This window comes from Nicotiana tomentosiformis, chromosome 6, assembly GCF_000390325.3.
Source record: "Nicotiana tomentosiformis chromosome 6, ASM39032v3, whole genome shotgun sequence".
In the NCBI taxonomy this organism is placed as follows: domain Eukaryota; kingdom Viridiplantae; phylum Streptophyta; class Magnoliopsida; order Solanales; family Solanaceae; genus Nicotiana; species Nicotiana tomentosiformis.
Genome location: NC_090817.1, coordinates 88,514,199 through 88,536,813, shown reverse-complemented (window position 1 = coordinate 88,536,813; position 22,615 = coordinate 88,514,199). Strand labels below are relative to the sequence as shown.

At 38.8% G+C, this 22,615-nt stretch overlaps 3 protein-coding genes across 3 annotated transcripts; 1 reads left to right on the top strand and 2 right to left on the bottom strand.

Annotated features, from left to right (window-relative positions):
• The first annotated feature begins 1,631 nt into the window (after window positions 1–1,631).
• LOC104108780 (transcription factor RAX2-like) lies at window positions 1,632–3,507 on the top strand. The gene is made up of 3 exons (XM_009617904.4): window positions 1,632–1,883; window positions 2,027–2,156; window positions 2,731–3,507. The coding sequence occupies exons 1-3, from the start codon at window positions 1,748–1,750 to the stop codon at window positions 3,392–3,394; spliced, it is 930 nt and encodes a 309-aa protein (XP_009616199.1). The 5' UTR covers window positions 1,632–1,747; the 3' UTR covers window positions 3,395–3,507.
• Window positions 3,508–16,608: 13,101 nt separating this feature from the next.
• LOC138894378 (uncharacterized) lies at window positions 16,609–17,670 on the bottom strand. The gene is made up of 3 exons (XM_070179074.1): window positions 17,530–17,670; window positions 16,998–17,156; window positions 16,609–16,695 (listed from the first exon to the last, which is right to left on the bottom strand). The coding sequence occupies exons 1-3, from the start codon at window positions 17,668–17,670 to the stop codon at window positions 16,609–16,611; spliced, it is 387 nt and encodes a 128-aa protein (XP_070035175.1).
• Window positions 17,671–20,260, bottom strand: LOC138894377 (uncharacterized). The gene is made up of 6 exons (XM_070179073.1): window positions 19,948–20,260; window positions 19,717–19,833; window positions 19,171–19,544; window positions 18,907–19,074; window positions 18,346–18,528; window positions 17,671–18,207 (listed from the first exon to the last, which is right to left on the bottom strand). The coding sequence occupies exons 1-6, from the start codon at window positions 20,258–20,260 to the stop codon at window positions 17,671–17,673; spliced, it is 1,692 nt and encodes a 563-aa protein (XP_070035174.1).
• Window positions 20,261–22,615: the final 2,355 nt, after the last annotated feature.

The window sequence follows — 22,615 nt, the reverse complement described above, 5'->3', positions numbered from 1 at the left end:
ATTCGGAAAAGGTGTGTTGATTAGTCAATTAATCCAAAAGGAACTTGTATACGGGTGAAATCGAGTCCGTGGAACGCTTTGATTTATGATGAAGTGAACGGAGCAAGAAATTGGAATCGAGGCAAGGAGCCCCTTGGTCCGGGGTCCGGGCAAAACACCTGCCCTCGGGAGTATCGGAGCCATGACCCCCAGGCCCAGTTCGAACCCCAAAAGCCTTGGAGAGCATTGCCAGACAATCGAGCACGACCAACAAAAGACTGCAATGTCCGCGACCGGCCGGATATCACGGCGTAGATCTCGGCACATATCGGCAGAGAACCGATGATTAGTTAAACGAAAGATTTTTACTTTTTATGGAATTGTATTTAGGGTAAAACTCCTCTACTATATAAAGGGGGTCTGATTATTCATTAGGGACATTGCAACACGCACATCAAGGTAATATTCTCTTATTTTCTCTGTTATTCAAAACTCTCACTTTTGTTCACAAATCATTAGTAATGTGAGCCCGGGTTCGAAGACACAGTTATTCCATTAAGCTATTACTAATTCTGGGATCACCCCTCTTGATTGGTTTGATAATTTATCACGTCATTTATCTGTTTGATCTAAAATAATTTATCGTTTGTATTGAATTAATTCATGTATCCTTAAAATTATTTACAAATTTAATTATTATCCATTTTTTTAGGGTAAAGATACCTGATCATTCATTTACGACCAATTATTTGGAAGGCATGGCAATACTATATATACCTGCGATCTTCTATGGCTATAATAGAGAGGACGATACTCAGTCAGTCAGTCTCATAGGTCACCATTCAAATCCCATATACAGTAGAGTGCCAGGATTCTTCATTAAAAGTTCAGCTGACAATCTATTTGTATTTGGACATGTGCTTGATTGTTTGTTCATTTGTTAGAAAAAACAAATGAGACATTAGTGTTATAGCGCGGTTGCATCTCCACCACTTTTAAGTTTGAGTTCACTTGGAAAACTGGAAACTTTTTAGTAGGAAACGTTTAATTCCTTAGTGTAAAATTCGAAAGTAAAGAGCCTACGATTCAAACCCATAAAATCATTTAAAAAAACATTCTTACACCCATGGCTCGGATATCGAAAGCCTAAAGGAAAAAAACATTCTTCCACCCCTCACCCCTATACACAGCACACACTTGTCTATTGTATTTAACCTTTTACGTTACAGGTATGATTTAGGGATATAGTATTGTTTTTACCCATATGTGTATGCTACTAAATTCGTTAGGTAGCTTTGGTATTCTATTAATGTACACTGACTAATAAAACAAAGCGTGTTGTTATATGGTTACTCTTCCTAGTTACAATATATGTATAGTTTCAAAGATGTCAAAATGTATATTTAATATAGCTACAGCCATCAGTTAGTTAAGCAGCATTATTTTATTTGAGCACATGAAACACTTGGGATATCCTTGAACTTCAAGGTAAAGACTTATGCCAAAGTTTTATAAAGAGCTTTTCTAATGTGGATTTGAGATGGAAACTTCTAATCAGCTACTACTTGAAAAGATATTAGAAATAGGCCTATCCATTTGACTTATGTAACTCATAATAAGACAAAATTCACTTTAATATAAGCCAATAATACAACAAGAGACCTTGTCCATTTCTCTAGAAAGAAAGCAAAGAAAACTTCCTCAGAAGTTCCAAGAAAATGCTCAAAAAACAACATTAGAAACAGAGAGAGAAAAAGAAGAGGAAGAAATGGGGAGAGCTCCTTGTTGTGATAAGGCTAATGTGAAGAGAGGACCATGGTCACCAGAAGAAGATGCTAAGCTTAAGGAATTCATAGACAAATATGGCACTGGTGGAAATTGGATTGCTCTTCCTCAAAAAGCTGGTAAGAAATTCTTAAGCAAATTGAATTCTGTCTTTTAATTCTCTTTCCCTTTTTTATGACTCTCTCTCTCTATATATATATGGAAATAAATTTTTATTCTTTTCGCTTTGATAACTTTAATTGATGAAATGATTTTGGATCAGGATTAAAGAGGTGTGGAAAGAGCTGTAGATTGAGATGGCTGAATTATCTAAGGCCTAATATCAAACATGGTGAATTTTCTGATGAGGAAGATAGAGTTATATGCAGCTTGTATGCCAGCATTGGAAGCAGGTAGAAAACTTTTTAATTTTGTCAAATTTATCTGCTACTTTTAGTGCTCTTAAATTTCTTAAATTAAATTATCACGTGTTTTCATGACTTTGAGAACTGAAATAGATCTCATAAAAAAAATAAAAAAAACTGTAGAAGAAGAACCTCAATAGTGAATAAGGCTAAAAAAGAAAAGCATTAATTTGTTGGGTTCTCACTTAAGATTCTGCCATTTTATGGACATTTCTTCTGCATGCATGCCAGGTTTAGATCTTGAATCAAGTCTTTACTTACAAACATAAAGCTGTTAGGACACAGTTCAAATTGATAAACTATATTCCTTTTTTCTTCTTGAAGAGAAAATCTCTATTAAATTCAGTAATCTGGACGGAACTAATTTTATATTGTAAGAATTTGACTTTAAATTTTCTTATACCAACAATTTGTAGATTTTTATACTAACAAGAAACTCTTCATAACAAACTTGATGTATTGATCCAATAAATAGAGTAATAATCAGTTGTAACAGGTTAAGAATAAAAATTATTTATATTGTTAGTATATATAACTTAAATCTTATACATTTATCTGTTAGGTGGTCAATTATAGCAGCTCAATTACCGGGAAGGACTGACAATGATATTAAAAACTATTGGAACACAAAACTCAAGAAGAAGATCATGTGTTTAAAATCACCTTTCTTTCCACCAACCCAACCTCAAACATTTTCAAATCTGTGTAGAGATTCATATTACACCACAACTGGGCTAGACCACATGATTTCATCAGCCCAACCAAATCTTATGTGCACTAGCAATAACATGAACTTTCAGTTGGGGACAAATCAATATTCCTATTTTCAGTGTCAAGATCAGAGCTTAATGAATCCCATGCAACCAAGTTGTTCCTCATCTGATGGAAGTTGCAACCAAATGAGCTATGGAAAAGACATTAAACAAGAGGAAATGGGCAGTTGTTTACAGGGTCAAATTCCAACAACTTTTGAAGAAACCCAAAAATTTACTCTTGATTATGGTAACAATATTGGAGGTGGTAATGATCACCAGCTTGGCAATTGGGCTGATCAAAGGCCAAATGGAATTTTTAAGAACAACTTTCGAAGTAGTCAATTCCAGTCTGATATTGAAGAAGTTAAGGAGCTGATTAGTAGCTCTAGCAATGGAAGTGGATGTAATAACAGTTTTTTCTTCTACAATGATGAAAACAACACAAATGAGAGAGGGATGTACTATTACTAGATAAAAATTAAAATAACAGGCCGGGGTTAATTTGTGTAGTTGTGAACTTGTGATGGAATTGAATTAATGAAAAGCTTCTATTTTATTGCCATAGAGGCTTTTCTTTTTGTGCATTTATTTTTTGTTGTTATGATGAAACATTATTATCATTATGTGTTATGTCTATGCTTTTATCGTAAATTTTGTATTAAGAATGATCGTATGTATGTTGGTTGCTATTGTTAATTGGTTGACCCAAATTAAAAGTGCTCTACTAAGGTTTTAAAGTTAAATTAATGTGTCTATATGATGCCTCCTAAAGTATGGGATTTTATGTGTAGATACCTGGATGTAGTTTCTAATTTAGTAAAAATTAGAAATACATAAATTTATACATCTATTAATACGGTTATGGTCCCCATATCAGACGAAAAGTTTTTTTTCTAGCATCCATATTGTTAGGAAGGTGATTACGGCTTACTTAGAAGACAACTAACCGCTAGACCTAAGAATTCCATGAATTCAGATATGCTTCCACACCTAGTATTTTTTGTTGATGATTTGATATGATAGCTTTTGGGTAAGAGATAATGATGTTCATCTTTAAAGTATTTTGGTTCTAACATTTATCCCCAATCTCTACTTTCCCCTAGCCTTATACTCCGGCCTATCTATTTAGAACTTAGAAAAAGAGATGTTATTCTAGTTCATGGAAAGTCAAGAAGCCTATCATATCATGATGCAAGAAATCAGAAAACAAAAACACAAAGTGATGATTTAGCATCCACTGTCCTTCACTGAAACAAATACAGTTTGCACTATATATACACAATAAGAAGTAAGTTCTTCTAGTCAAATCTGCCCCACTTTTCTTTCCAAAGATATACTCCCTCGTTTGAACTCATTTGACTGAGCACGGAGTTTAACAAAAAAAAAAGACTTGAATTTGTGGTGTAAAATGAGGCACATATATTTTGTGTGGCTATAAATCATTGCATAAAGGTAAATTGTTTTCAAATAGGGAAATGGGTCATTTTTTTTGGCACGAATTAAAAAAAAATAGATTCACATAAATTGAAACGTAGGAAGTATATTCTTAACCGTGAGAAAGGTACTACCGGCTACCGCTGGCTTTTCCTTAGAAAGAGCACTGTTTGCAGGATTGGATCTTAGTATGAGAGTTAGTAATTAAGAAGTTGATATGATCATACGGCATTTCAGAATTTGAATTTTATGGGTTCAGACTCGAAATTCAATCACATTTCATCTAATTTAATGACTTCAAAATCTATTTTTTTTTATATATATTTAATTAATTTTCTGGCGGTATCTATTGCTCTTAGCTTTATTAGAATCCAAAGGACCAAATGTAAAAGAAAGTTCTTGTTCTTTAAGAAAGAGTCTTGCCAGCAAAAAGAAAGATAATAATACAGCAAAGTTTAGGTGTTGCATTTTTTAGCTCAAGCTATTAAAATGACAGGAAAATAATTCAGAATCTCAGTCTTATTCAAAACGTAAACCTTCACAAGTTATACAATACTTCGTTAGCCTTATAATAAGTGGTGGGGACAGGCATCAACTTCTGTACAACATAGGTAATAGAAAATTATACATTGTATTAACGAGTGTAGCGAGATAGTAGTTAAGATTCTTCAGCTCTTATCCGAGATTTTCAAGTCATGGAAATGGAGAACGGTAAGAAGAGTTTTATCCTTTATTTGACATGAATATGGGCTAGTTATCTAGTGAATTTTGAATACTTTTAAAGAAAAAGAATATTAAATTAAGCAAAAGAAAAAGAAAAAGAAAAAACGTTAATCCCGCGATGAAAATAGTAAAAACTCAGACGGCTATCACGGCAATTGAAGAGTTTGTCTTTCCTAACTACTTTTAATAATGGATGATGGAATGGCTTATGATTTGATTAATTGATCATTGACCATTGTTTTTGTTTTTTTTGGTGGATAAAATTAATATCGAGAGTGTCCCCGTTGAAGTTGACGACCTTGCTTAGCAATTAATCACCTTAGGTAAGCTATATTTGTCAAATCCACAAACCAATGTACTTCTTTTCTTTATTAGCTTGTGTTAAATAAATATTGTAAACAACTGATAGTTGGATTTAACTAATTCTGACCAACAATGTGAAAATGTTTGACAGCCTTGTGTCAAGAATTTTCTACGGTTATTTTGAATAATTGAGTTGCAACCTAATTCAACATCTCTTTCAAAAAGATTTCAAAAAGAAAGGCACGTGAATAACGTCAACGCTACAACAACTTTGGTATCCCGAGCCTATAAATTTTAAACACGAATCCATTTATATGTATCCATAAAGTATAGTGTTATAATAACTCTTATTTGGCGTATTATTACTACTTATAACACTACGTACTAGGAGGGATAGTTTTTCTCCTAGAGACACAGTTGCATTATGTTTCCTTTCCTGATCATAGGATATTTTCGGGGAAATTCTACCTCCTACAACAAACTATTACACTTATTTATTATAAATCAAAATAATTTCAAAATATTATTATTTATAGCTATATTACTTTTATTTTATAGCAAAATAGATAATTATTTATACTTACCATTAAGACATGAAAGTACGCCAATTATGTTCTTTCTCTCTCTTTCTTCTCTTTCTTTGAACAGATCTGGATGGATGGGTTTAGGGAGGAAGAATGATTGAGATTGAAAAGGAGAAAAATTAGAAGGGGTTGTGTGTAGAGAAAGGGAAGAGAAGGTGGAGAGGAAGCGATGATGTTGCCATTGTCTCTTGTTTTGTGTTAGTGGCAAAGTACATTTAGGGTCCATCCCCATAATGAAGAAAAAAAAAATAGGAAGGAAAATTTGCAAGATGTCAAAATTGATGGTAGGCACCGAAACACATTTTTGACCAAAATTAATTTTGGTTCTCAATTTTCAATTTGTAAATCGCAAGTTGCAGGAAACCAACTTCTGATTGGTTAAGAGTTACGACACTTCTTCCTATAAATAGAAGCCTTCAGCTTCTCATTTTGACACACCAATCACAAAGAAAAAATATATCTGAGAGTTAGAAAGAAAGAGTGAGGTTTACAGACAGGGTGTAAGAAAATAGTTTGTGAGAAAAATAAAGAGTGAGCGATATTGTAGTGAGGTGAGAATATCAAAATAGGGTTATTTCTTTTGAGTGTTGTAGTGGTCTTTGGAGTATTTTACTCGAACCTATAAAGTGTAAAATTTCTTGCTATAGTAATATCAGTTGCTCCTCTCGGGGCTGTGGTTTTTTCCCTTATTCAAAAGGGTTTCCCACGTAAAAATTTTGGTATCGGTATCACTCTTTTATTCTTGTTAATTATCGTATCTCGGTGCTACATTATTATTCTGCTTTTATTACCGTGAATATTATTTCTGTGGGGGTTTATTCCCAACAGTACAGTGGAAGAAATGTAATCGCAAAGTTGAAGGGAGATTTGTCCAAGTCATTTGATATGAAGGACTTGGGCCCAGTACAATAAATTCTGGATATGAAAATAGTTCGAGAGCGAACAAGCTGAAAGTTGTGGCTTTCTTAAGAGAAGTACATTGAACGTGTACTGAAATGCTTCAACATGAAGAATGTTAAGCCAGTCAGTACACCTCTTGCTAGTCATCTAAAGCTAAGCAAGAAGATGTGTCCTACAACAATGAAGGAAAAGGAAAGCATGACCAAAGTTCCTTATTCCTCTGCCGTCAGAAGTTTGATATATTCAATGGTATGAACTAGACCTGATATTGCTCACGCAATTGGTGTTGTCAGCAGGTTTCTTGAAAATCATGGAAATGAACACTAGGAAGAAGTCAAGTGGTTACTCAGGTACCTGAGAGGTACCACGGGAGATTATTTGTGCTTTGGAGGATTTGATCCAATCTTGAAGGGCTATACAGATGTTGATATAGCAGGTGACATTGATAACAGAAAATTCACTACTAGATATTTATTTACATTTTCAGGGGGAGCTATATCATGGCAGTCGAGGTTGCAGAAGTGTGTCGCACTCTCGATAACTAAAGTAAAGTATATTGTCGTTACTGAAGCTGGCAAGGAGATGATATGGTTGAAACAGTTCCTTCAAGAGTTTGGATTGCATCAGAAGGAGTATGTCATATATTGTGACAACCAAAGTGTAATAGACCTTAGCAAGAACTCCATGTACCATGCAAAGACCAAACACATCAACTCGAGATATCACTGGATTCAAGAAATGGTAGAGAATGAATCTCTAAAAGTTTTGAAGATTCCTACAAATGAGAATCCCGCGTAACTGATGCTCACCCATACCAAGAGACAAGTTCGAATTGTGCAAAGAACTTGTCGGCATGCACTCAAGCTAGAAGTATGGTGTTACCTCCTTCAGGTAAATGGGTCTAGAGGGGGAGATTTTGGCGTCCATCCCCACAATGAAGAAAAAAAAACAGGAAGGGAAATTTGCTGTCAGGACCCTATTTCCCCCTCCATATGACGTCGTGATGGTACCTAATCTCTAAGACTAGGTAAGATACAAATTTGCGGAATCAATGAATAATGAACTGAACTCCAATCTCAACTCATGATATATAAATATAACACTGCCATTCAATAATTACAACTCCCAAAACCAGGTGAAAACAAGTCACAAGCTTCTAATAGAAATACTAAGTGTCTACATACATCAAGTCTAAGGAGAATCAGGGAAATATCATGATAAGGATAGAGAGGGACTCTGAGGTCTGCGGACGCTGGCAGATATACCTTGAAGTCTCCACGTGCAGTCCAACTCACTGGTATCTGGTCTGGTGGGAAGAACCTGGATCTGCACAAAAAGATGTGCAGAGTGTAGTATGAGTACGCCACAACGGTACCCAATAAGTACCAAGACTAACCCCGGTAGAGTAGTGACAAGGTCAAGGTCAGAGCCCTACTGGTTTTAAAGGAAAGTAAGGCAAAAAATATAATAATATTTTAAAATGACTGAGAATTTAAACAATAAGAAGTTTCATAAAATATCAACACAATAAATAGAGGTACACAGCAGGGGCACTCCCGAGGTACCGCCTCGTAGTCCCAAATGTAAAGATGCAGTACAGGGGGATCTCCCGAGGAACCGCCTCGTAGTCCGAAAGTCAATATGCAGTACAAGGGGATCTCCCGAGTAAACACCTCATAGTCCCAAAGTAAATATGCAGTACATAGGGATCTCCCAAGGAACCGCCTCGTAGTCCCAAAGTAAATATGCAATACAGGGAGATACCCGAGGAACCTCCTCGTAGTCCCAAAGTAAATATGCAGCACATGGGATCTCCCGAGGAACCGCCTCGTAGTCCCTAAGTAAATATGCAGCAAGTAATCGAAGGAAAACACAAAGTTTCAGCAAGAATCTTACAGTTAAAGATTTAATTCAATCAAGGAAAACAGGTAATTCAACTAAGCATGTTGCACAAATTGCAAGTAAGAGTTAAGGCACGTAGACATGCGATGCTAGGCTAAATATGATCACTACATATGCTAAGGAAACTCAGTTAATGTATTTTAAAAGAAAACAACTGAGTTAATGTATTTTAAAAGAAGACAAATCAACAAGAATCGAATTTTTCATAATCAACCAGTGTACGCACTCGTCATCTCGCGTACATGGCACTCACATATCACAAATTGTTACAATAGTACCAAATCTTAAGGGAATTTCCCCCACACAAGGTTAGACAAGTCGCTTACCTCAAATGTCGCTCAATCAATCAATAAGAATGCCTTTACCTCGATTTTCCGACTCCGAATGGCCCAAAACTAGCCAAAAATAATTTTATAACATGAATAAAATTACAAGAAACTTATTTAAATCATAAATCTACGACTTTAGTAAGGAATCGAAAAACATCGCCCCAAAAGTTGTCCCGGTCCACATTTCAAAATTGGGTAAAAGTCATAAAATACGAACACTCATTCAACCACGAGTTCACCCATACCAAAATTACCAAAATCCGACACCAAGTCGCCACTCAAATCCCCAAATTACACTCTCCAAATCCCTAGCCTCAAACTCCCACATTCCACCTTAAACACACATAATCTAGGTGGAAAAATCAACGGGGAAACAAGATTATTGATCAAAAATAAGCATAAGGGACTTACCTCAAGAAATCCCTCAAAATTGCTCTCAAAATCGCCAAACCCGAGTTCAAATGTCCAACAAATGATAAAAATTCCGATCCCTTGAATTTATAGAATCTGCCCATGCTTTCCACTTTTACGGACCAAATTCTACTTCTGCGGTGAAGTCTCTGCATCTGCGGAGTTCACTTAGATCCCCAGGTTTCGCACATGAGCGCAAATCTTCGCATCTGCGGTCCCTTGTCCGCTTCTGCGGAAGCCTCCCCAAGCACTCACCCGCTTCTGCGATCGATCCCCCCATAGAAGCGACTCCGCGTCTGCGGCCCACACACCGCACTTGCGACCACTGGACAACTCCCTTAGCTCCGTACCTGTGCCCCATTGCTCGTACCTGCGGTCAACCTTGCGCAGGTGCGATTACACCAGAACCAGCCCAACACTAAAAAAGCATCTAAGTCCAAAAATGATCTGTTAACCATCTGAAACTTACCCGAGGCCCCCGGGACCTCAACCAAATATACCAACTAGTACTAAAACATCACAAAAACTTAGTCGAGCCTTTAAATCATACCATACAATGCTAGAAACATGAATTACTCATCGATTCAAGCCTAATGAACTTCAAAGTTTCAAACTTCTAAATTCGACCCCGAAACCTATCAAATCAAGTCCGGTTGACTTCACATTTTGCACACAAGTCATAATTGACATTACGGACCAACTCTAACATTCAGAATCGGATTTCAACATCGAAATCAAAAAGTCCACTCCCGATAAAACTTCTCAAAAATCACCCTTTTTCCAACATTCGCCAATTAGCGTTAAAATGAGCTATGGACCTCCAATTCAACATCCGAACACACTCCTAATCTCACCCAAGTCACACCTTAAATTGGGATTGTGTAGCGGTCGATTACAATAATAATACCTAACTAGGAGTCGGGATCAAATCCACAGGGAGCGTAGATGGGATTAGTGGTATGTATTTGGTCTAAGCACGTGAATTGTCTAAGTCGCACTTCCACAAATTTTGTTTTGATTTTACTTGTAAAATTATACTAAGGATTGCAATTGAAAAATATGAAACTAGAGAAGAATGTTTTAGTTGTTGTTTTTCAAATATGTAAAAGATCTAGGGTTGTGACTTCCACCTAGGTGTTTGCCTAACGAATTGTGGGCTTTAGAGTGAGTTTCGTTGGTCGGAGCATATTATCGCAATCAAAACTCAAATACCTACTCAATACCTCTTAGTAAGAGAGTGGTTTTGCCCAATTTAACTTTCTCAAGCCCAAATGGTTATTGAACTAAACAGTTAACAAATTGCTCAAGTCGGGTTTTACTATCTCTAGGTTCAACTCTTTAATTGGGACTATCAATCTCTTGATTTCATTCGAAACTCTTGTTAGCCAAGTTTTCCTAGACTAAGTCTCTCTTTCTCAAGTAGAGACCAAGTCAAATAGGCTTGAACTAATATTTGCAACTATTAATTCTACAATTATAGCAAGAACAAGGCTAAATAATACACACCCAACCATAACAATTCCTAAATCAAATACCCATTAGGTTCCCACACTAGGGTTAGGTCACAACCCTATCTAGAAATTTAGCTACTCATAGTGGATATTAAAGAAAATAAAGAAGAAAAGATGATAAAACTCATATTGAATGATTAATAGATGAAAATCCAATGTAAAATCAATAATATAAACTAAAGTTGCCTAAAAGAGTAAAGAAAACGGCTACAGACTTTCTGGTATTCAAAACTTGCCCTAATTTCGTGAAAGTAGTCTATTTATACAAAGCTAGAATTTTCGGACAAAACTGTCATTTCGGAGGTTCTGCGGCTACACAATTCTGTGTGCGGTCCGCACTTTGCTTCAGCTCTTGACAGGAGTAGGATCTGCGGCCGCACAATTCTGCACTACGGCCGCGTCTCTTGAGTTCTGCGGACCGCACAATTCTGGGTGCAGTCGCACATTTGATATGCGGTTGCACATTTATAGTGCAGTCCGCAGTTCTTGCTGGGCTTGGAGTTCTTGCACAATTATATTTCATCGATTTTCGGGAATACCTTTAAACATTTTTTTTCTAAAACAAAAGTCAAAAGGCGCAAATAAGTAGTCAAAATCCCCACTTATCAACTCCCCCAAACTTAAGCTTTTGCATGTCCTCAAGCAAATAAGGTAATTTTCACCTTCACAAGAAAAAAGCTATTCCTGCTAATCTAAGGTGAAGCAAACACACATCAATTGGGACCAACAATTACCCACAACACTTATGAATTATCAACAAGACAATGATTTGATATTTTAAGCACAAATAGTTCTAATGTGACACTTGAGCATCAAGAGTTGACTTACTCATCAAGGAAGTTTGCTCTTTCATGTAGGTCACTGTGGATCCCAAACTTCTCCTCCTCTACTCCCCGTTATCCTATCTCACTTAAGAATGAAGTACTCAATTCAAGGATTTTTGAAAAGTTCGCTCATCTCTCTCAAAAGAATGTCACAAGTACGGCTCTAAGTACCATATGATTGCCCCTCATGTAAATCACCACTAATGTAAGTTCACTCGGCTTGAAATCACGTAGGGCTTTTTTGGAATTTAATGAAGGCTTTTGGACTAAGGTAGGAAATGTTGGAATGGAACGAGTTTATTTTTCCTTAAGCACTCCATTCTCTCTTTTTGGCTCATGCTTTGCCGACTCTTTCAGTCATTTTCTTTTTCCTTAGGGAAACTAGAGAGACTTAAGGTCACTCTTTCTTGATCATGATATTCATTTTCTCCTTCTTTGTGTTCTCCATGCTTTGCATTTTTGCTTTTCTTTGAATCCATTCAACTCTTCAACTTATTCACTTTCTTTTTGCATCTTTCTTTCTTTTTCTTTGCCTTTCCTTTTCTTTATTTTTTTTTCTTTTTGTAGCCAATTATGTTTTAGCCAATTATTTCTCAAGAGTGTTAAGGAAAGCTCGGGTGCCAAAAGAGGATCACTATAAAACGGGTAAAGGCTTGTAATATGGTTATCAAATGAGAAAGTTTTTAGTCTCAAACGGGTTGACTAGGGATAACAACATTGGTGAGTCATGAAAATTTTCAAAACGGGCCAAGGAGAGCCTACAATCACTTCACAAGCCAAGCAAAACTTAGAATTTCGCCTAGAAACACATTCGAGGCAAGTTCTAGACCATTCGCATGGGTACTTGGATTTGCAACAAAACATCTCACCTCTCACACAGCTGAATTGTTCAAGAGGATAGAGTCGAGGGCCCACAACAATCATATTCGAGATTAAAAATCACTAATGGTTCAACTAAATCACTCGATGATTTCTTAAGTCAACACAAGAGTTAAAAGGTCACTAACTAGAGTTATTTCTTTCCAAGAACTTATTTTTAATCATAAGCATGTAGTTAAGTGTGTTGGTACCAAGTGAAGCATGCTTGACTCTTCTAGTTCGACTCAATTAGGTCCTCTTATTCATTATTACTATTGTTCTTACCTAAACATCAAAAGTGAACTCAATCCCTTAAGAAGGTTGTCACACCATCCATCGTTAGGAAGAGTCACTTGATTCACACAAAAATCACCTTTGGAAAGAACTGTGGCATTAAGAAAACCAAAGGCTTATTGATCACTTAAACACGAAAATAAACTACTAAATTAAAAAGAAGCTATTGAAGTAAATAAGAAGCTATTAGACTAAACATTGACTACTGAGAAAACAAAATAAAGAAGCTATGAAGTAAACTGCTGAAAGCATAAATGAATATACAAACTGAGAAAGGCAAAAAGAATATATACATCAATAGAGAGAACAATATGTACATAATGAAAGTAAAAAATAAAAAGAGAATGTTATTAGTTATTACAGGTCGATGTCAAATGTCATATCAAATCAAAATAGACCACCCCCCTGAATAAGAATAAGCATTGTCCTTAATGCTTAACAAAAATCAAAAGAAGGAAGGGAAAGAGTAGCGAGGACTCCCTATGTGGTCTCAATGTCCATAGCAGCATCACCTCCCCTAGGCTCCTCCAACTGGATCTCATCATCCTCTGCTAGGGGAGTAGCTGGGTTGGTAAACATCTGTAGCACCGCCTCAGCTGTGTGGGCAGCGAGGTCTGGCTCCTCAGACTGGCTAGCTGGTGCTACTGGTACTGATGGTGCTGTTGGTACTGATGGATCTGTCTCCATCAGTAAGTCAAAAGGAAGATCACCAGTTGATGCTATCTTGGTCACTTCACGTCTCAACTTGTCCACTGATTTTCTTGAGGCATGGGATATTCTCATCTTCTTCACCTGTTTCCCTAGCAGAAGACTGTGTTGCAACAACACTGGATAGGTTAGACAGCTTTGCAGTAGTTGTCTGTATCCAGTTATTGAGACTCTCTAGTGTCTGGGAGACTCACAGCGCAGTGAGAGGATAAGTGGAGGAGGAAGGCACTGATACTGATGCTGAATGCCCTGAAGATAGAGATAGTGGCATGACAGTTGTCTCGGTGGAAGTCCCGACTGTTGTGGAAGGCATGAAAGTTGTAGAAGGCATAGCAGCAGAATCTGCAACTACCACCGACGGCTCATCAAACTGGCCTACAGTAGTAGTCGACTTACCCTTGTTATTCGGGTTCCTTGGGTCCTTCAGAGAATACCAGGAGAAAGGCTGCTTAGCCCTAACCTTCGTATCAAATCTCTTGGGCTCCACCCCCGCATCCATGAGATACTCCGTGATAGTATTGGGATACAGATAGGAGCTTTCACCCTGCCTGACAACCACAGACATGTTGGCCGACATGATGGCACCCACATTAATTGGGTACCCGGCCATGATAGATGCAACTAAGACTGCCCAGGGGATTGGAAGATTGTTTTCATTCCGCCTTGGGTATATGCGACTGTATACAAATATTTGCCACCCTTTTGTTTTAAAGTTGAGGGTGTTCCACAGAATGGGAACCCCTGTTGTGATCCATGGTAGTGGTGGTCCTAGAGTTTCTAGTATCTCAGCTAGCCAAGGGCGAGCTGCATCGCCAAGTGCTAACTTCTCTAAATATTGCACCGGCTCCATATCCTTGAGCCCCAAATAAGTGGTCAGGGTACTCTAATCAAATCAGACCTTCAGTTTCCTCACCTTGGTCACCTTAGCCCCCTTCTTGATGTGCGCCACATTGGCGTAGAACTCCCAGACTAAGAGCTCATTGGAATCCAATACGCTTTTCGTGAACCACTTCCACCATTTTCTTTCCTGAAATTGTCTTAACACATTTGGATTATGCCTATCCAAGTATTTCAAAAGAAACTGACGCTCAAGTGTGAGCAATCTTTAAGGCTACCACTCTCGGAACTTGTTGAATGCAGTCAGGTTTGCAAACCTATCTTCCCAAACTTCCTTCTTCTTTGACCTCTCCAGGCCTGCAACTCTGGTATCACCCCCCGACCGTCATCCTGAATATCATCACCATCATCAACTGTGACTAGTGTGGCGGGGGAATAAGTAGATGAGGGCTCCGTGGCCTGACTGTTCCCTTTCGATCCCTCAGAAATACTCTCAGAAGAGGTAGGCTCATATCTCAGTCGGTATCTGTCCTGGGGCATCTATGGGTGTGATGGCACAACAGGCTGCCTTTGCACTGAGTCTCCCTCCGATGCTTCCCTAGACAACTTGATTCGGAGGGATCTGAATGTCTACCTCAGCCTATTGTTGCCTTCTTACTAATCACTTTTTGCATGGAGAGTGTTAGGGCACCCCTGCCTCGGCCTCAAGAGATTTTACCCCTCCCCTTGGATATATCACCTCGTCCCCGTGATCTAACCATTGTCTACAATACATAGTAACATGAGTCAGTTAAAGTTCAAACACAGACTATAAATCAGTTGCAGACAAAACAGTGGACGGGAGGGGGAGGTGTGGTCCGTAAAATTCTGAGTGCGACTGCAGAATGACTTGTGCGAACCGCACAATTTTGGAAGTGCGGTCCACACAATTCTGAGTGCGATCGCGTAATTCAAGGACCAGAAATACCTATTCTCTGAAGTTCTGATTTGCGGCCGCACACATTTTTCTGTGGCCGCAGTTCAGTTTCTACGGACCGCGCAATTTTGAGTGCGGTCTGCACAATCCACGCACAAACTTTTCCTTTGCCTAAGGATCTGCAGACCGCACAATTTTGAGTGCGGCCGCACAATTCAAAATTAGACGGAACTGAACTTAGGGTTTTTAAATTTAGCATAATTTAGACATGGTATTGGCAAATCAAACATGATGCACAGTTTACCCATCCTCTGATTACCAAGTATGAAGTTACCCATGTTATTTTAAGAACACATGATGATTAATTGTGACATTTAGGCATAAAAATAGTTAAACTAATGAAGAACAAAAATTAAGAAATTTGAAAGAATCTAAACATGAATTGAACATACCAGTAATGAATGATGCAGGGAAGAATCTAGGGTTATGAAGTGAATGCGAGATGATTGAATCAATTTGAGTGCACTGTGCTTGCTTTGGTGTAAACTAGTCAGAGTGTGTAAAGTTTTGAACAGTGGTAGAGGGTCACTATTTATAGTTGGCCGATTTTAGGGCAAGGATTAGAAGTTGAGTGCGGCTGCACAATTTTGTGTGTGGTCCGCACTCTTTACCTGCCACATGCTTCCATCTTTGTCGATCTGCAGTCCGTACTGTTTACCACACTTAGCATTTTTTGTGAGCACAGTTCCTGCAAAGCACACTCATTCTTGCAACATATTTCAAAATCAGTTAGCACAAAAGACGACCTAGCTAAAAAAATAAAAATAAAAATAAAAAGAAACGTGGGTTGCCTTCCAAGAACGCCTGATTTAACGTCGCGGCACGACACAGATTACCATCAATCACTTGAAATGAATCAATGTCACGACATGGCCATCATCAAATTTTCACAAATAATGCTTCACCCGGTGACCATTGACTCTAAACACTACATCATTTTTTATTCTTCAAGTCTAATGCACCAAACAATAACACAAGATCACCTTTTTTGAACTCCTTGTTCTGAATGTACCTGTCATGGAAGTACTTCATATTCTCCTTATATAAGGAAGAACTTGTATATGCATGGTACCGGAATTCATCAAGCTCATTCATTGTGCCACCCTTAAGTTGGCGGCAACATCCCACTCAAGATTTAGCTTCTTCAATGCCCACAAAGCCTTGTGCTCAAGTTCTACCTGAAGATAAAAAGTTTTCACGAACACCAACCGGTATGGAGACATCCCAATCGATGTTTTGTAACCCGTCCTGTAGGCCCATAGAGCATCATCAAGTTTCTTTGACCAATCCATCCGGTTGGCATTCATTGGATTTGACAAAATACTTTTGATCTCCCGGTTGGAGACTTCTACTTGTCTGCTTGCTTGAGGATGATATGGGGTCGTGACTTTGTGAGTGACACCAAACTTAGTGAGTAAGGTATCAAATTCTTTGTTGCAAAAGTGTGATCCCCCATCACTTATAATGGTCCTTGGAGTACCAATCTTGTAAAGATGTTCTTTTTCAAAAATGCCACCACACTTCGAGCTTCGTTGTTGGGTAGAGAAACAGCCTCAACCCACTTTGACATATAGTCCATAGCTACCAAAATGTAGGTGTTCCCACAAGAGCTTACGAATAGTCCCATGAAATTAATCCCCTACACATAAAAAAATGTCAATTTCCAAGATGGTGGTGAAGGACATCTCATTTTTCTTAGAAATCCCATCGGCCCTCTGACATTCATCACAACGCTTGACTAGATCACTTGCGTCTTTGTAGAGAGTAGGCCAATAGAATCCACAACTCAACACTTTCGCCGTTGTTTACGCTCCACCATAGTGACCACCATATGGTGAAGAGTGGCAAGCACCAAGAATTTCCACTTGTTCCTCCTTCGGCACACATCTTCGAATCACACCATCGGTACAAATCTGGAAGAGGTACGGTTCATCCTAATAGTATTTAAGGCAATCCAGTTTGTGTTTCTTCCTTTGGTTTGAAGAGAACCCATTCGGTATAATAACACTCACAAGATAATTTGCTAAGTCGGGGAACCATGGCATCTTGGTCATTGAAATGACTAGAAGCTGCTCATCGGGGAAGGAGTCATTGATTTCAAGGCCGTCATGTGGCCTCCCCTCCTCCTCCAAGAGAGACAAGTGGTCCGCCATTTAGTTTTCACTCCCTTTGCAATCTTGGATTTCTAGATCGAACTCTTGTAATAAAAGAACCCATCTCATTAACCGCGCCTTTGAATCTTTCTTGCTCATTAGGTACTGAAGTGCCGTATGATCCGTGTATACAATCACCTGTGTACCCATTAAGTACGGGCAAAACTTCTCCATAGCAAAAATAATAGTAATGAGCTCTTTTTCGATCATCGTGTAATTGACTTGGGCATCGTTCATGGTCTTACTGGCATAGTAGACCAGATGGAAGATTTTGTTGATACGTTGCCCCAAATTTGCTCTGATCACCACATCATTTGCATTACACACGAGCTCAAAAGGCATGCTCCAATCCGGTGCGGTAATAATAGGAGTAGTTGTCAATTTGGACTTGAGCAATCCAAATGCCTTCATGCAATCCTCAGTGAAATAGAATTTGGAATCTTTCTCCAATAGCTTACACAAGGGGTTCACCACTTTGGAAAAATTCCTGATGAAATGGCGGTAGAACCCCGCATGACCCAAGAAACTCCTCACTCCCTTCACGGATGTTGGGGGTGGAAGTTTAGAAATCACCTCTATTTTGGCCTTGTCGACCTCAATACCATTCTTTGAAATTTTTTGGCCAAGGACAATGCCTTCCTCGGCCATGAAGTGACATTTCTCCCAATTGAGTACCAAGTTCGTCTCTTCACATCTTGATAAGACCTTATCCAAAATTTTCAAGCAATCATGAAAAGAATTCCTGACCACTGAAAAGTCATCCATGAAGACCTCAAGGAAATCCTCCACTATGTCCGTAAAGATAGCCATCATACACCGTTGAAAAATCACCGGTGCATTGCATAACCCAAATGGCATCTGCGAGAATGCAAAAGTACCATAGGGACATGTGAAAGTAGTCTTCTCTTGATCCTCCAAAGCAATAAGAATTTGATTGTAGCCGGAATACCCATCAAGGAAACAATAGAAAGCACGTCCGGCCAGCCTATCAAGCATTTGATCAAGGAAGGGAAATGGTAAATAATCCTTCCTTGTGACTTTGTTGACCTTGTGATAGTGTATACACACTCTCCACATGGTTACCGTTCTTGTAGGAATCAACTCATTCTTGTCATTGGTGACCACCGTCATGCCCCATTTCTTTGGGACACATTGCATCGGGGAGGTCCACGAACTATCGGAAATAGGGTAAACAACCCCGGCATTCAACCACTTTATGATCTCCTTTTTGAAAACCTCTTGCATTGCTTCATTTAATCTTCTTTGATGTTCAACGGAAGGTTTGACATCCTCTTCCAAAATAATCTTGCGCATGCAAAAGGCGAGGCTTATACCCCGAATATCCGCCAATGTCCATCCGATAGCTTTCTTCCTCTTTTGTAGCACCGCCAATGTGGAGTTTACCTATACGTTAGTCAAACAAGAGGAAAGAATAACCGATAAAGTAGAACAAGGGCCAAGGAATTCATACCTGAGATGTGGAGGCAATGACTTTAACACCAAAGTGGGAGGCTCCTCGATTAAGGGCTTTGTTGGAGGAGTCTTCCGATTTTCAAGATCTAAGGACAATTTGCGGGGTCCATAAGTGTAAGACCACATTCTTTGCAATGCATTCACACACTCCACGCCATCCTTCTCATCATCATCAAGGTTGAGCAAAACGGCCTCCAAAGTATCATCCACATTCATCATGATACTAGTATCATCAATAATCACATCGGTCACCAAGTCCACAAAGGAACTAACTTCATTGCTATTCGGTTGCCTCATAGATTTGCACACATGGAAATCCACCTTTTCATCACCCACCCGGAAAGTAAGCTCACGGGCTTCCACATCAACAAGAGCCTTCCCCGTATCAAGGAAAGGTCTCCCTAGAATAATAGGTACCTCATAGTCTACTTCACAATCCAGAATCACAAAGTCCGCCGAGAGGATGAATTTATCAACACGAACCAACACATCATCAATAATACCCAATGGTCTATTCATAGTACGATCCGCCACTTGTAACCTCATAGATGTGGGTCTTTGTTGCCCAATTACCAATGTCTTGCAAAACCAAATAGCGCATCAAATTGATACTTGCCCCAAGATCACAGAGAGTTTTTGCAAAGTCGGCACTTCCAATAGTACAAGGGATTGTGAAAGCGCCGGGATATTCTAATTTATGAGCCATTGAGTGCACAATTGTACTCACTTGATGTGTCATCTTTATAGTCTCACAATTCATTGACCTCTTCTTTGTCACCAAATCCTTCATGAACTTTGCATAACCGGGCATTTGCTTCAAAGCCTCAACCAATGGCACATTAATAGATAGGCTTTTCATCATATTAATGAACTTTTTGAATTGGTTCTCACCATTTTGCTTGGGAAGCCTTTGAGGGTACAGAGGAGGAGGCCTTGGCATTGGTGCCTTAGCCTTTGGCACTACCAATTCTGGTTTGTCTACAATGTGCTCCCTAGACGGATTCATTTCCTCTTGAGTCTCCTCCATATTGTCATCAATATCAATTCTTACTTCATCATTAGCTTGCACCAAATTGTTTGGAATCTCATCTTCTTGAATCACTTGTTCATCATCCATAATTTTTCTTTGACTTGAGGTGGTTGCATCCCCACCTTTTCCACTCCTTGTAGTCACGGCGATGTCATGTCCCGTGTTATTCCCACCCTTTAGGTTCACCACTGTGTCACTTGGTAGTGTCCCCTTAGGATGAGTATTCAAAGCTTGCGAGATTTGCCCCAATTAAACTTCTAAATTGTGAATTGAAGAGTTGTGAGAGGCTAGTTGAGCATCAGAGTTGGCATTCTTCTCCATCATTTGTTTGAACATATTCTATATTCGCCCCATCTCATTGTTGGAAGAGCTAGGACCATGGGAAGAATATGGAGGTGGGTTGCTTGGTTGTTGATACATCGGGGGCCTTTGAAAACCCGACCCCCGATTCCCTTGGTTATTGTTCCATCCCCCTTGGTTGTTGCCTCCCCAATATCCTTGACTATTGCCACCCCAATATCCTTGACTATTGCCACCCCAATTGCTTTGGTTGCTTTGACCATTCCAATTTCCTTGATTATTTTGATTGTTCCAATTGCCTTGGTTGTTTGAGTTCCAATTCCCTTGATTACCTTGAGATCACCATTGTTGTTGATTCGGGCCTTGAGAGTTGTTTCTTTGCCCTTGGAAGTTATTCACATATTTTACTTCCTCCTCGTGTTCATTGTAAGATTCATCTTGGTCAAACCCATTATCTTTTTGTACATATTGTTCTGCACGGTTTTGCACTTGTTGACCCTTTTGCCTTCTCTTGTTTACCATCATATTGACACCCTCCATTGCATTTACTTGCTTAGGATATTGAACTTGTTGAAGTTGAGCTTTGGCTAATTGATTCATTGTAGTGGTCAACTCGGTAATTATTTTCCCATGATAATGAAATTATTTATGTTGGTGAATCACATTTGGATCACCTTGAGGAACATTTGCTCTACTTTATCATGCCGATGAAGTATACGCCATTTCATCTAAGATATCACAAGCTTAGGTATATGATGTTGTCATGAATTTTCCACCGGCAAGTTGGTTGACCACACATTGATTGCTAGTATTGATCCCCCTATATAAAGTTTGTTGAATCATAGCCTCCGTCATGTCATTTTTTGGGCACTCTTTCACCACAGTTCGGTACCTCTCCCATATCTCATGCAAAGGCTCATTGGGTTCTTGTTTGAATGCTAGAATCTCGTCTTTAAGAGTAGCCATATGCCCGGGAGAAAAGAACTTGGAAATAAATTTCTCCACCAATTCATCCCATGTATGGATGGAATGGTTTGGCAACCTTTCTAACATATCCAAGGCTTTCCCCCGTAGAGAGAAAGGAAATAGCCTCAACCTTAAAGCATCCTTGGATACGTTTGTCTGTTTACTCCCCCAGCAAGTCTCCATAAATCCTTTCAAGTGTTTGTACGCATTTTGATTCGGAGCCCCGGTGAAGAATCCCCGTTGCTCTAGCAATGTGAGCATAACATTTGTGATTTGAAAGTTGCCCGCCCTAATGCGGGGCTAGACTATGGCACTTGAATACCCTTCATTCGGCAACACCCGCTGTGGAGCCTCTCTTAGTAGAGGTGGAGGTGGAACGGGAACGTTGTCTTTAGGCGGTCAGCCTCTTCTATTTGCTTGAGGTTCAAGAGGAATCTCTTCAACTTGGTCATCTTCCACGTTAACATCCACAAAGGCATGTTTCCGAGAGGATCATTTTTGTTGAGAGCCATTGTTTCACCTACAATTGTTTCACCAAACATATTAGTAACATGGAAGGAAAAGAAGACAATTCATACACAAAACCAAATATATAGCTAAATCCGTATATATGCTCACCGGCAACGGTGCCAAAAATTAATCTCGCCCAAGTCACACCTGAAATTGGGATTGTGAAACGGCCGATTGCAATAATAATACCCAACTAGGAGTCGGGATCGAATCCACAAGGAGTGTAGATGGGATTAGTGGTATGTATTTGGTCTAAGCACGTGAATTGTCTAAGTTTCACTTTCACAAACTTTGTTTTGATTTTACTTCTAAAATTATACTAAGGATTGCAATTGAAAAATATGGAATTAGAGAAGAATGTTTTTGTTGTTGTTTTTCAAATATGTAAAAAGCTCTAGGGCTGTGACTTCCACCTAGGTGTTTGCCTAACGGGTTGTGGGCTTTAGAGCGAGTTTCATTGGTCGCGGTGCATTATAGTAATCAAAACTCAAATACCTACTCAATACCTCTCGGTAAGAGAGTGATTTTTCCCAATTTGGCTTTCTCAAGCCCAAATGGGTATTGAACTAAACAGTTGACAAATTGCTCAAGTCGGATTTTACTATCTCTAGGTTCAACCCTTTAATTGGGACTATCAATCTCTTGATTTCATCCCAAACTCTTGTT

Excerpts from the sequence above, each read along its gene's own strand:
- LOC138894377 (XM_070179073.1), bottom strand. The coding sequence starts at position 20,260 with ATGGATGATGAACAAGTGATTCAAGAAGATGAGATTCCAAACAATTTG. Across the intron at positions 19,834-19,947 it reads GGCTTTGAAGCAAATGCCCG|AATATCCCGGCGCTTTCACA; the intron begins GTTATGCAAAGT and ends CTCATAAATTAG. Across the intron at positions 18,529-18,906 it reads TAAATGAAGCAATGCAAGAG|ATGCCATTTGGGTTATGCAA; the intron begins GTTTTCAAAAAG and ends GCATTCTCGCAG.
- LOC104108780 (XM_009617904.4), top strand. The coding sequence starts at position 1,748 with ATGGGGAGAGCTCCTTGTTGTGATAAGGCTAATGTGAAGAGAGGACCA. Across the intron at positions 1,884-2,026 it reads TGCTCTTCCTCAAAAAGCTG|GATTAAAGAGGTGTGGAAAG; the intron begins GTAAGAAATTCT and ends ATTTTGGATCAG. Across the intron at positions 2,157-2,730 it reads TATGCCAGCATTGGAAGCAG|GTGGTCAATTATAGCAGCTC; the intron begins GTAGAAAACTTT and ends TTTATCTGTTAG.
- LOC138894378 (XM_070179074.1), bottom strand. The coding sequence starts at position 17,670 with ATGGCGGACCACTTGTCTCTCTTGGAGGAGGAGGGGAGGCCACATGAC. Across the intron at positions 17,157-17,529 it reads CCGACTTAGCAAATTATCTT|GGGATTAATTTCATGGGACT; the intron begins GTGAGTGTTATT and ends TTTTATGTGTAG. Across the intron at positions 16,696-16,997 it reads AGAACATCTTTACAAGATTG|GTAGAACTTGAGCACAAGGC; the intron begins GTACTCCAAGGA and ends TTTTATCTTCAG.